At 38.2% G+C, this 14,622-nt stretch overlaps 1 protein-coding gene across 1 annotated transcript; it reads left to right on the top strand.

The window, feature by feature from the left end:
- Window positions 1-252: 252 nt before the first annotated feature.
- On the top strand, window positions 253-14,002 carry LOC116258788 (uncharacterized). Its single transcript, XM_031636180.1, has 6 exons — window positions 253-527; window positions 686-873; window positions 10,495-10,847; window positions 10,918-11,812; window positions 12,636-13,199; window positions 13,872-14,002. The coding sequence occupies exons 1-6, from the start codon at window positions 253-255 to the stop codon at window positions 14,000-14,002; spliced, it is 2,406 nt and encodes an 801-aa protein (XP_031492040.1).
- Window positions 14,003-14,622: the final 620 nt, after the last annotated feature.

Below are 14,622 nucleotides of genomic sequence, written 5' to 3' on the forward strand. Positions count from 1 at the left end.
CCATGCAGGAGATGTAGAAGTTTGTAGTTTGCGAATTTTTCCAGATTTATTTAACACCAATCATAGACCTTGCCAGCCTGTAGAGCACTTCCTTCGTCTTCCTTCTCTTTCATTTTGAGATTTAAGCAATGGTGGACCTAAGTTTATTTGGCCTTACTTCCTCTTCCTCTCGTTCCATTTTTGGATTTCTAGTTCTCTTCCTTTGCTAGCTCTTTCTTCTACGAAGAAAAGAAAAAAAAAACAGAGGAGGAGATGACAACAGTAATCAACACCATTGTCCAAACACCTATTTCTATTCTGTTGGAGGCTGTAGCCAGCTTGTTGGAAGAAAAGGTGGATCTAATCTTGAATGCAGATGACGATCTCGAGGAGCTCCAGGAGAAGGTGAGATGCTTCCAAAAGGCACTCAAAGTCACAGATCACAAGCCCTTTTTCAGCAATGAGCACAACAGAGATCTGGAGGGACAGCTGAAGGATGTTTTCTATGATGCTACCAAACCACAACTGCACTTTGCAAAAGGGACAAGGTAAGCAAGCCCTGGACCACTTTGTTCTCTTGCTTTAAAGAACATGTATCTGCATGTTACCAACTTGGGAATGAAATTAAAAACATCAACCAAAGGCTTAATGAAATGGAACAACATGCGGAATTGGTGGATTTGCTCAACACAACACCAAAATTTAGGAGTGACATTCCTATTGGTGGTGAACATGACAATTCTCGAGAGACAACCCATCTCATAGGTATTGCACAACCACCCATGCGTAGGGCAGATGATAAAGAGAAAGTAAAAGAACTCTTGTTTGATGGCTTTAAAGAGAGTAGTGCGCTTGGAAAAGATAGTGTTTCTATTGTATCTGTTGTAGGTCAAGGTGCGATTGGGAAAACAACTCTTGCAAAAATGGTTTTTAATGAAGTCAAAGAACAGTTTGGGAACCGCAGCTGGTGGGTTTGTGTTTCATAGAAGCCAAATCGCATGGGTTTGCTGAAAAAGATACTAAAGGAAGTATGGAAGGAATCGGCCAGAGAACTTAGGGGTGCCACTTCCTTGAGTGATTTGTGCACATTCTTACAGAATGAGCTGTCAAAGAGCAAGTTCTTATTGGTCTTAGATGATGTATGGGAATTGGATGGTTGGTGGGGAGACTCAGCAGGCATCCTGTTGGGAGGTGCAAAGGAAAGCAAGATTTTGATCACTAATAGAAAGGTAGAAGTCTCCCAAGCGATTGGTGCTAAAATTCATAAATTGCCACAAATGTGTTTCGATGAAAGTTGGAGCTTGTTTCTGCGTGTGGTGTGAATACATTTGATTTCGATTGGCTATCTAACTAAAATGATTCGAAACAAATTGAATATGGAAAAAAATTTAATATCCGACAAAGAAATCAGATCGGATTTGGATTTAGGAAATGACATCTGATAAATTTCTGATGCGGACTTGGATGTACATAAATATCTAATTGGATTCGGAAACTGATTCAGGTTGGATTTAGTTTTGAATAAATATTCCATATCTAATGCTCTTATATTTTGAAAATTGGCAAAATTCAGTTCAAAATTCGGATTCAGATATTACTATAAAAATTGGATTCAGATTGTGAGATCGAATTTTGGATTCAGATTGGGATATGACTTTTCTTCATTCATATTAAAATCTGATTCCAGATTCGAATCAGAATATGTTAATATCCGAAAAAGTAGGTATGATTAAGGGTATATCTCATTCGAATCCAACCTGTCGGCATCCCATCACAGCATTGCTTCAATTTTATTCAAAATCATATTTCTTGTACTCGATCATCAATGATTTGGAGCATTGGATTCAATTCTTTTGTATTTGAGCTAAAAGGATTGTGTCTATTTGGATTTGAATTTGGGCTTTATCTTTTAAAGCTGAATTTGGATCTGATAGCATAAGATCCCAAAATTAAACATAACCGGGTTGAATCTTTAGTAGATCGAATTTGGCTACGAAGGAATCATTTTTTAACTAGATCCAGTTAAATGGATTCAAAATCAGGTTGATAATCAGATATATCCAACCTAATTAATTCCTTATGCATGAATTATCGTCAACAGAAAGGAACCCTCTCTCTCTCTCTCTCTCTAGATTTGCGAATTTTTTTTTCCTCCCATTCTTTTTTTTCCATTTTCGTGTGTAAAGACAGAGAGAGAGACAGACAGACAGACAGACAGGGGGAGAGAGAGAAAATGGGAGGAGAAAATTTTTTAGAGAGAGAGAGAGGCAGAAGGCATGCTACAAGGAATAAAGGGAGATCTCTCTCTTTTTGTCTATCTCAACACCCTTTTTCCACTGATGGAATGTAGTGACCAGAATCAATGACTTGCTAGCACTGCACACGAGCCCAGCTCGAATTGGCTCCACTCAGAAAACTCAAGCTTGAGGTCCACCTCGACTCATTGAGCTCGGTTATCCTAAGTATGACTCGTTTCTTTTAATTTATTTAACTCAATCGAGTCATTTATAAACATGCAGAGTTGGAGTCTGTGTTTTGACGAGCGTGTTCGAGTCGAGCTCAAGCTGGCTTGACTCGTTGTGGAGCCCTACTTGTTATGAAGAAAAAAAGTCCAGTGATCGACAGCTGCCCCTCTTTTCAGGTTTATATCACATCTGCGCCCTTCACTTGTTTACCTATCTATTATTCTCTCTCTTTCCTCTTTTTGTGCATTTAAGTGAATATTACATTGCTTGTTCATTGGGTTACTTTCAAACTTTTCAATTTTTTTTCTTGTGGGGCAAAGGAGCATCATTTAAGTGACGGAATATATAAAAGAATTTGCTCTGAAATGTGGATGGTGTAAGTGAAACAACCATTGCCACGAAGGAAAACTTGAACCAATTTCTAACATGGCTAGTATCACAATGTGTGTTTACAAAAAAATATTTTAAACAATATTTGAACATCCTAATATTTAGTAAGCGTCAAACTAATATGAATATTCATGTCAACGAATCATATTCAAATTGGATATACTCTTAACTTATCCATTTATCAGATATCCAAATATTCAGATTCAAACACAAACAAGGAAAAGTCATATCCGAATCCAAATCCAAAATCCAATTTCACTATCTGCATCCCACTTTAAAATTCATATCTGAATTCGAATCCTAGTCCAAATTCTGAACCGAATTTAACCGACTTTCAAAATGTAAAAGCATTGGATATAAGATATTTGTTGAACTGAATCCATATCCGAATCCGATCAGATGTCATTTCTTAAATCTGAATCCGATCCGATTACTTAATCGGATATTAATTTTGTTTTGGAAACGGTTCGATATTTGTTGAACTGAATCCATATCCAAATCCGATCAGATATCATTTCTTAAATCTGAATTCGATCCGATTACTTAATCGGATATTAATTTTTTCTTGGAAACGATTCGGTAGGATAACTAATCCAAATTGAACATAATGGCATCCCTAAATATGAATCATGTTTCAATTCCAGTTATTTTTATCAAAGTTTTCATGATAATGTTATAAGCAGCATTCGAAAAAACATTGTTTGGTTAAAGTCAAAAAATGATTAATGACATTTTAGTAATACATGTACAATATAAGAAACAATTTGGAGCATCATAAATGTATCTGAAACTGTTTAACCCAATGTTATCACGATTGCTTTTGGAACCAAATCAGCCGAGCCACCTATTATGGAGTACTGAATCGGTCGATTTAGCGTTTCAGCCAAATTAGTAAAAAATATTAAAGAATTATTTTTGAAAAAGCAAATAAAGCTTATAAATTTATATAAGTTAATTAAAATTAATACATGTATGTAAGAACTCGATCGTTTAAACTTGATTCTGTTAGACTACATAATGAATGTTGGATTATAATTAGAGAAAGTTGAACAAGTACTGACTAAATGAGTTAAAAAAACCGGACATGTTTAGCATAAGCAAGCTAAATGAGTTAAGTTCAAGCTCAAGCTTTTAGTTTTCTGACTCGAGTCAATCTCAAACCGGCCCAACTCGAACTCGACACGACTCGTGTGCAGCCCTACCAACTAACAAGTTATTGGCTGCCGTCACTACTTTCTATCTCGGCTACTCTTGGCCATCTCTAAGAACACTTGTTGGCTACTGAATCTCCACAGTTGATTTAACGTGACTACAAGTTCAAGCGCTACCTATAACGGACGATCCCCATTGAATCATACGAGTCTGATCCTTCACCTAAACCCATAGATTGGGACCTAAATTGCCATTAATTTAGTGCTTCGACTTAAATGAAGAGCATATAGAGATCTAGGGATGTCAATGGATTGGATTTCAACTAGAATGCGACCCAACTACTTCAAAAAGTTGGATCTAGAAGAAAAAAGTCATCCGAATAAAAATCTCATTGGCTTTGGATTGAACAAATGACTTGATCTGATTGTATTGAGATTCAGATTCAGTTTTAGAGAAATATTCTATTTGATTTAAATTTAGATTGAATTTTAATAAATGTCTATCCGATATCCATTTATTCTGGAAGTCGATTCTTAAAATGTCAATTACTGTGGTTCGAATGATTAGTTGTTTATTTAGAAGTCGGATTTGAATATAGATACTAATTAAAAAGTCAAATTCATATAAAATTCAGTTTATGAATATAAAAGTTAGATTGAAATGTTTCTACATTTGAATTCGAATTCAAGTACGTGGGCCATATCCAATAAACCGGATATTTATAATTTGTGTATGGTTTCCAAATTTTTTCGGTTCTTAATAAAAGGTGGGAGCCTACTGCTGGTCAGTTTTCATTGGAAATTGGACATTATGAGACGATGCATGTGGTTCAAATCCAATTTGTTGGCATCCAAAGGCTTAGATCACAAAAAAAAAACAAAAGCATTATTGAGATGACAAAAAACGTCAATTAAAATTGTCAAAACCACCATGAATATTTTTATTGATGGATGCACATCCATCAGTGTAGATTGTGTCGTTGAATACTAACGGCTGTTGCTGTTAGTGTATTGCATTGCGTTTAATGACACTTGCTTACATCTGTCAGTAAGTTGTACACTTATTCTGACAATCGTGAACATCATGTATTGCTGAGGATTTACTGACACACACCCACAGCCATTATTAAAGTCCACCAGATATACTAACAACTGGCTACCGTCAATGCACTTTTCACTAAAGGAAATACCCGTCAGAAGAATTTATATTTAATATTGATGATCACTTCCTATCAGTAATAGCTATTTTGTGGACGCTAAATTGCATTTTACTGATGTGAGATACCTGTCAGTAAAAATTTATAATATGTTTCATATTATACTATATTATGTACAACCTGAAAAATAGGAATACAAAAAAGCCTTGCCCGATATCAATAACAGAACAAAGATGCAATCAATGTATTATACAGAACATATTATTGATCAACATACAAATGAATGATATTAACTTTAATAACAAGTATATAGGTATGAATAAGTCTAACAAGGTGTTTGATACACAAAGTCCATCTTAGATATTCCAATGGTATTTATACATGATATTCAAAACATGAGACCAAGTCCAATACTCTGGACTTCAAATTTCCTCTATACGTATCAATGGCAGAAATCAGGAGGTGTCGGCAAACCTGCATAGAAGAAGTAAAATATGTTACAGGAAAGGGGATGCATATTAATATAAAATATATCTCTTTTCCTTTCTTTTATATGCAAACAAGCTTTTATAATAATCTTTTTTACTTTTCTTCTCATTTTCTTTCCTTTCCATACCAATTTTCTTTCAATTCCTTTCCTTGTTCCTTCCATCCACTAAACATTTCCTTAAGTTTCCCTCCATCTAAACATGGCTTAAAAGAGAAGGCTGAAGAACCCACTGGGTGGCAAGACCTTAACCACTATATTCGTCCAGCTATCCTATGCTTTGTTTGGACATTCCCTTCTATCCTTATATTTAGCGGTCATAGGCAAATGATCTAGTCATTAAATCTAGGAAACAACAAAAACATTTCAACCGAGCCTTCGATGCTACCTATTGCATGCCTTGCGAATCTGGTTATATGCACCATACTGGTGCATGAATTTTCGTGCATCAGTATGATTAAGGACTAAAATACCCTTAATTCACATAGAAAAAGAAAACTTTTTGTAAAGACAAATTTGAAAATAGAAAAAATTTAAAAGACTATAGAAGACATTTTTTTTAATAAATTACCAAAATGTCCTTCCCTGCTTTACTCTCCAAGCCTTGTTGCTAGAGTTGGGCATTGGGCTGGCATGGCCGGTTCATTCTTGGCTGCTAGAGCTGCTGGGTTAACTTCTTCGTGAGGCAGACGTGAGGCGGACGGACATGCTAGAATAAGTGGATGCAGGCAAGGTTTGAGAAGGGCGTAGGCCCATACTGAGGTCTGGACCATGAGACAGCCTCCTTGAAAACGCCCATGATGGCTCTTGTCAAGTGTGGCAGGTTGCAGCCGGTTCAAGGGTAGATAATAGATGCAGGTGAAGCCGGGATGACATCAACCCATTCCCCTTAAAATGGGCCTTCTTCTCAAGCCCAACGAGTGGGAAACCTACTGGTGCACGTCTTCTTGCATAATCCATTGTAGAAGGCCTGCCAATATCATGAGGTTGCTGAATATTATGCCAGTCGGAAAGTAGTGATTGCCTTGACTAGAGGGAGGCGTGAAGACACATGAAGGATGCTCAGACGGGGCTTTGACCATTGCTTCAATCTCATATGCTTGCTAGTGGTGGTTGAAGCTGCCAACATGTAAGGTCACGGTGACTCTGGCTTTCAGAGTCACCCAGCCACTTAAGTAAAACTATTGAATCTAACATCACAGACAATTAAAAGAAAAACAAAGAAAAAAAAAGATGAGCATTTTTTAGTTAACACATTTTTCTTTTTGTTTTTCTCTCAATTTTTATCTATTTTCAAAGAATTACCTTGGTTAGATGGTGGAGTCATTAATTATATATATATATGTATATATAATATATATATATATATATATATATATATATATATATATATATATATATATATATATAAACCTTTAGCTTTGGTTATTCCATAGGAAGCTGACAAAAACTTGTCCACTTCATTCCAAAACTTCACGGCTTTCAATTTTAGAAACAGCGCTACGGGAGGTTCGGCCTGAGGCTTACCATTCTCAGCTAAATCCTTGTCAGTATCTCTCTTCCCATACTCGCCAGATACCGTCGCAAAAGAGATAACATACATACAAAGATACCTTCAAACCCGCCAGCCAATGATTTTATTATATATATGAGCTAGTTACTTTGTGTCAACAAACTAGAAACAATGAAGATTCTTAAGAAAGCCAAATTCACTTCTACCAGCAACTTTTGGCGATATCTTCATATTCGATTAAAACTGTTCAGATTTTTCAATTTTTTTAAAAAAATTTAAACAAGTTTCTGCGGCAACAAAAATGTTGGCTTTTGAACTCCAGATGCCGCATTCCTCAGCTCTTGACATGATTGTATGAGGAATCTTTATGTTGTAAAAGTAACGTTCATGAGGAGAGCTGAATTAAAGTTTCTAAATTTTGACAGAGACCGAAATATCATTTTTTAAAATTTTTATATAGGACAAGTGAAATTTTCTAAAATTTACAAGTAATTTTTTTTTTTTTTGAGTGCGGTCTAGGGTCCCTCTGTCCCTTCTAGCTGAGAGCAGACTGCTGAGCTTGTCATTCGCCTATAAAAGGTTCCCTCATAGCCAAGAGATGATGACTGTGTCCATAGATAACTTTGCAAGTGTTCTTGTTTATACTTCGGCCATGGTGGATCATGGAATGGCTCTCCATGATTGTCACTGCAAGCCACGCTGAGGTTTCATGGGTGGCATGTCTATAAATGTACCGGTTAAGGTCACTGTTAAGCCAAGGTACGGGCTGCTGAGAGATGCTTGTTGCAAAGGACTGCTTTGGCATGGATGTGGCAACCAGCCAATGGAAGCAACACAATTTGAGTTTTTTGTCCAGCTGCCGTAAACACATAGTAGTGCTCTTGGAATGGCTTAATCGTCAGGCTGTGTAGGCTTCCTTTGCTTGAGTCGGCTTAGGATGTAAGCCAATGTGAAATTTTAGAAAAATGTTTGTTGATCTTAGTACCTTCAATTTGATATATTAATTACATAAAATGTCTACAAAACCCTCAATTTTAGCCTAATTTTTGTCATCACCGGATTCCAGAGCATTGTGGCTGAATTTTGGCATCAAATTTAGACCATGTCAAATTCAGGTACACATATATTTATTCATAGAATATTATTTTGATTAGTTGTCAAATGAATGTTATTTTGGATGTTTGAATGTTTCCCGTCCTTAGCCTTTTTCGCCACCCATCATTATTTTTACCAAATTGTTTAAATGAGTGAAAAGTTATATTTTATCAATGGACTGTCTCGCTGCTGGTAGTGTTTTTACCGAAGGTCACTAACATGTTGAAAATAATATATTATTATCGGTGCGAGAGGACGTCATTAGTAGTCAATGTTTACCTATGTTTAGGTCGCGCTGGTGATACCATACACTGATGCTTTGTCCAATGTATCGATGATGACTTTTACCGACATTCCCTTTACCAACAAAAGAATGAAATGTCGGTTAAACCATTACTGACATGCATTCTATTTTCACCGACATTTTGTGGCCGCCAGTAATGCTTAGGTTTTTTGTAGTGATAGTTGCACTCTTGCCCAAGGAGTCCTCAGCTCAAGGCAGTCCCCTGCCGAAGGAAACCCCCGCTCAAAGCAACCCATGCCCAAGGCATCATTTGCTTGGCATCCAACTACTCCCTACCTTCAAGTCAAGCCCAGCCTGGCCTCCCCTGTTCTCCCCTGTTCACCCTGCACGATTTAAAAGCAGTCCGATGGGTCACCACGATAATATTCATATTAAAAGCATATGTGCATCATGATTCTCACAACTAATCCAAACTAAATTTTCTATTTTTAAAAATTGGGAAATAGAGTATTCAAGCTGAGTTTATTCCATAAAAAAAAAATCTAATTTTCAAAGAGTCCTCCTACCTGTGCAAAATTGGAAAGAGAAGACCACTATGGCATGGAAGAAAATGTTGTTCATTGTCTATGTGATTGAATATTTTAATGATATATGCAAAGAAAAAAAAAGACGAGCGAAGCCTGAATGGTTTCCTTACTCCTTGGACGAGCAACAAATCAGACTTCATTATCTCATCAGATCGATTCCACCAAGAATCTGATCCACTCAATTTATGAGTGTGGTTTATATTGTAAATGGAATATATCAATTGCAATGAGCCCGTTTTAACCCATTTGTTTGTGACCTTTAAAAAAAGAGAGGCAGAAAGGCAACCATGTGCATGGTGTCCTTTTCTTCGTTTTCTTTTCTCCTTTCTTTAATGGATAGGTAGATTGGATTCTCCATTTTCAAATGGGTTGGTTTCACTCCATGATGAACAGATTGTCATTTATAGAGTGAGTGGAAGTTTTTGAGTGCACCCATCAACAACATTGAATCCAAATCATTTTGGCTATGAAACTAGAAGGCCCCATTGTACTAACTCTACCACTTAAATATTCTAAGTGTCCACCACTCAAGGACTGCCTACCTCATTGATGCCCAATTCGAGCTAGGCTTTTTTTTTTGGCTTAGTTAATTGACAGAAAATGGTTTGTTATTTTACAGGACAGGTTGGAGCATGGTAGGTTTTGAACCTCCAAAACTGAGGAACTCCGACACCAGCCATTTCGAAAATTCTGACTTCGTGTTTGTGATTAAGCAATTCCATAACTTGCCAATTAGATAAAAGGTCAAAACTCTCACACTATTTTCCTTTGGCCGTAAGCGCTGCTTCGAGGCCTAAGTGGAAAGCAGGATTCTATGACCTGGTTTCCATCAGGGCCAGTTTGATGGGCAGGAAATATTTCTTGTAGCCATGTAAATAAAATTTAAAGATTTGAAAAATTTTCTTGCCCATCAAAACCTAAAGATGCCAAAATTGAAGCCATTGACTAGTAGAGCACGCTCCGTATGGTTGGTTGAGTGTCACCCACTTGCTTTTCTTCACCAAAGCAAAAGTTGGCAGTCAAAGTCCCCCCACCCAGAGCGGGTGACATGCGACAGCACCGCCACTTCTGCAAGGTTGATGGCATTCCCTCGCGGCACAAACAAATTGTACTTCTACTCAATGGTCAGGTCACAAAACTTGGATGGGCTAAATAAAATTTTGGATGTTGAAAAAAAAAATCATGCATCCAAAGAGAAGTCCGACAAACGTGAGAAACAGGAACTGTAGGTGATGTAGAAGTTTGTGGTTCGGGAATTTTCCGGGATTTATTTAGCACCAATCATGGACCTTTCCAGCCTGTAGAGCACTTCCTTCGTTTTCCTTCTCCTTTCAAGATTTAAGAAGTGGTGGACCTAAATTTGTTTGGCCTTCATTGGTCTTCCTCTCCATCCATTTTCAGATTTCCAGTTCTCTTCCTCTGCTAGCTCTTTCTTCTACCAAGATAAAAACAGAGAAGGAGATGACATCAGTAATCGACACCCTTGTACAAACACCTATTTCTATTCTGTTGGAGGATGTAACCAGCATGTTGAAAGAAAAGGTGGACCACATCTTGAATGCCAAAGATGATATCGAGGTTCTCAAAGAGAAGTTGAGATGCTTTCAGAAGGCCCTAAAAGTCGTAGATCAGAAGCCCTTTTTCAGCAATGAGCGCAGTAGAGATCTGGAGGGAGAGCTGAAGGATGTTTCCTATGATGCCCAGGACATCAACGAAGGATACCAAACCACAATCGCACTTTGCAAAAGGGAAAAGCATTCTATAACTTCATGGAACAAGGTAAGGAAGCCCTGGACCACTCTGTGTTCTTGGTTTAAGGAACATGTATCTGCTTCCAACAAACCCACAGGCAGGGAGGATGATAAAAGAAAATAATAAGATGATGGTAGATGTGTTTGGAAGAGATATTGGTGGTGAGGGTCTTGTTCATGGTGAACATGACAACCCCCCAGAGATAACCCATCACATGGGTGTACAACCACCCACAGGCAGGGAGGATGATAAAAAGGTGATAGTAGAAAAGCTTTTGCTGAATGACTCCATAGAGAGAAGTAAGACACAAAAGCGTGGTGTTTCTATTATTTCTATTGTAGGAAAGGGTGGAATCGGCAAAACAACTCTTGCAAAAATGGTCTTTAAAGAATTTGAAGAACATTTTGGGAAACATAGATGGTGGGTTTGTGTTTCAGAAAGGCCAAACCGTAAAGATTTGGTGCGGCAGATACTAAGGGAAGTATGCAAGGGATCTGGAGAAAACCCTGATTGTTCCTTGAGTGAGTTGTGCACACAATTACGGAACGAGCCTTCAAAGGGAAAATTTTTGTTGGTCCTAGATGATGTGTTGGAACTGAAATGGTCGGAGGAAGAGGTAGAGGGAACATTGATGATGGGTGTAATGGGGAGCAATATTTTGATGACCAGTAGAAACAAAAATGTATCCTATGGGATGCGTGCTTTTTATATGCATGAATTACGAGAATTTAGTTTTGACCAAAGCTGGGAGTTGTTTCTAAAGGAGACATTAAGAGAAGGCCAAACAGAAGAAGATTTGGTGATGCACAAGATCAGACATGTTGGAAAGAGAATAGTAAGGAAGTGTGGTGGGTTGCCGCTTGTGATTAAGACGGTAGTGTCGATGATGCATACCAAGAAAATGCATACTGAAGATTGGAAATTCATCGAGGGTAGTAAGATATGGGAATGGAAGATGCCTGCTGCTGAAATTGGGGGCAAAATTCTTCCAGGTCTCATGCTGAGCTGTGATGACTTGTCGCATTATTTGAAGAGTTGTTTTGTTTATTGCTGCATTTATCCAAAGGATTATGAAATTGAAAGGGAGACATTGATAAGGCAGTGGGTGGCGCATGGATTGATTGAGGAAAAGGACAGCATAGATGTGGAAGTGACAGCAAACCAATATATTAAAGATCTGATAACCGATGCTTGATTGAAGAAACCCATAGTAGATTTTTTGAGGGCACTTGTCTGAAGTTGCATGACATTTTGCATTACCTTGCCTTATATATTGGTGGCAAGGAATATAGCCATGCCTCTGAGCACACCCACCATCTGTCATTATTTGGTGTCAACGATGCAGAAGTGCACAAGCGTAATGCCTCGGAAGCAGCAAATAAGTTGCGCACATTGTTGGACCATGCATAATTGCCGTTGATCCATATTAACGGCAATTTCAAATGGTTGAGGGTGTTGTCGTTGCCATGTTTAATGGATGAGCTGCCAAAGTCCACTGAAGACTTTTCACTTCTAAAATATCTCAATCTAAGCTGGTCTAATGTGAGATGGTTGCCTAGTTCAATCGGCAGACTCTGTAACTTGCTAACGTTGGATTTATGTTACAGTCAAATCGAAGAGTTGCACAAGGAAATGGGCAAACTGTGCAACTTGAGGCATCTTGGCCTGAAAGATACAGCGAAATTGGAATTTGTAGCCGAAGGACTAGGGAAGCTTACTAATTTACGGACCTTGCATAGGTTTATGGTATGCGATGACAAAGGGAAGACAAGTGGTTGCAATATTAATGAACTGAAATAGTTGAACAAACTGAAGGTTTGCGGGGAGAAACGGTGAAAGTGATCGATGCAAAGAATGTACATCTTAAGGAGAGGCATGAGCTAATTGGTGTGGAATTGGACTTCAAGGTGGGAGACAATGACACAGTGGATAGTGCTTCTGAAGAGAGGGGCTTGCTGGAGGCTTTGGAACCTCCACATTGCATAGAGAGGTTGGGAATTTGTGGTTATAAAGGAGATGGGCCTGCGTGGTATTTGGACACCAACTATGTGGAGCTGTCGATGCTACGCCTAGAATGTTGCCCATCATGGGCAACAGTGATAGGAATTAAATCATTGGAAGAATTGAAGGTCAAGTACTGCCCAACATTGTATGAATTGCCGAGCATGCCTTTGCTGAAGTCCTTGAAGATTTGGGAGTGTGATGGGCTTCACACGATTGATGACTTGCCGGCATTGGAGTCGTTGGATGTGAACAGATGTAAAAAGCTGAAGACTCTCGCTAACATGCCTTCATTGAAGCCCTTGAATATTAGGAAGTGTGATGGGCTCAAGACTATTCGTGATTGGTCTGCCCTTAAGTGGTTGACAGTGGATGAATGTGAAAGGCTGAAGACTCTCGCTAACATGCCTGTGTTGGAGTCATTGGAGGTGAAGGGATGTGGTAGGGTAGAGCAAGTAGCTGATGATCACATGCCAGCTTTAAAGGGGTTGTGGTTGTCTGACCTGAACATTTTGAAGCAGCTCCCTACTCACCTTCCTTCACTTGAACTGCACGTGAATCATTTGCCCAACTGGGAATCAACATTTACTTCTATGTCATGCTTAAGAAGGGCGTTTTTTAACAATTGTCCAAAGATGCAGACAGAAGTCTTGATTTATGCTCTATCGGAGCGGGTGGGGCATGAGGGTCAAGCGACTTAGCTCCAAAGGCTGTCAGTGTTAAAGCGCAAATGTGCAAGATTGGGATGGAAATTGCTTGAGCAACTGCCGAACCTCATTGACTTGCATTTGGATCCAGAATCAGCAGTGCTACTGTCATCACAGGTCTCGACATTTCTACCCTCCCTTAAACATCTGTATTTGGGAGACAACAATGTGGATGAGGAGGTCAAATGGGGAAGAGTGCCTCAGTGGGTGTGGGGTCTCTCCCAACTGGAGCTATTGCACCTAGTTGGTTTCACCGAGGATATCAGCTTGGGAGGCCTCTGGCAATGCCTCCCGAAGCTGAGATGGCTAAGGATTTATGACTTCCTCAATCTGAAATCTGTAGTGGACGTGAATAATATTACTCCCCAACAAAATGAAACAACATGTCCTACTGATGCAAAGCGACAGATTGCCTGCCTCTCGAAGCTTGAACATTTAGCTACTTCTGGATGTCCAGCACTTCATCTGCCGTAGGAGTTAAGGGACCATCTTGGGGGAAGGTTAAAAGATAGGTGAACCTTTTCTGTTCATTGTAAATTGCATGAAATTGTAACAATTTTTTTCGTTTCCATTTTTTATTTTCATTTCTAATAGTTTTTATTATTTTTATGTTGTCTTATTAGCTTCGTACTTATTCAGCTTTTTCATAAATTCTAAAGATTTTAATTTTTTTGAAATGTTACGATATTTTCAAGCTCCCTGTAAAAAACCATAGTTTAAAATGCAGAAACAGTATGTGAATATGGTCTAAATATTATAGCATACATACATATGATTTAACTAGTGATTTGGCACTTTTTTTTTTTTTGGTAGCCAGATCAGAATCTGGATTCAATTAAAGTAAACCAACTTCAAGTTAGAAATCCAACTCGTTTGAATCCCTAGAGTCCTTATATATGAGTTCATATATCATGATCAGGGTATTGCTATACCTCAAATATCTTGTGAAATTTAGATTGTAAAATCAAACCGAACCTAAACAAACTACCACCTGACAGTGCAAGAGGTAGTCTTAGCTAGAATGTTTCTTCATCTTCTTTTAGCCATGCCTGATTAATTAAATTTCTATTTTTGATCGCTTGGCTAAGTTGGTA

The sequence above is a fragment of the Nymphaea colorata genome, chromosome 8 (genome assembly GCF_008831285.2).
Source record: "Nymphaea colorata isolate Beijing-Zhang1983 chromosome 8, ASM883128v2, whole genome shotgun sequence".
Taxonomy (NCBI): Eukaryota; Viridiplantae; Streptophyta; class Magnoliopsida; order Nymphaeales; family Nymphaeaceae; genus Nymphaea; species Nymphaea colorata.

Coding starts and splice junctions, on each gene's coding strand:
- LOC116258788 (XM_031636180.1), top strand. CDS start 253: ATGACAACAGTAATCAACACCATTGTCCAAACACCTATTTCTATTCTG. Junction 874..10,494: donor TGTATCTGTTGTAGGTCAAG/GTGCGATTGGGA, acceptor TTCCTCTGCTAG/CTCTTTCTTCTACCAAGATA. Junction 10,848..10,917: donor CTATAACTTCATGGAACAAG/GTAAGGAAGCCC, acceptor ACAAACCCACAG/GCAGGGAGGATGATAAAAGA.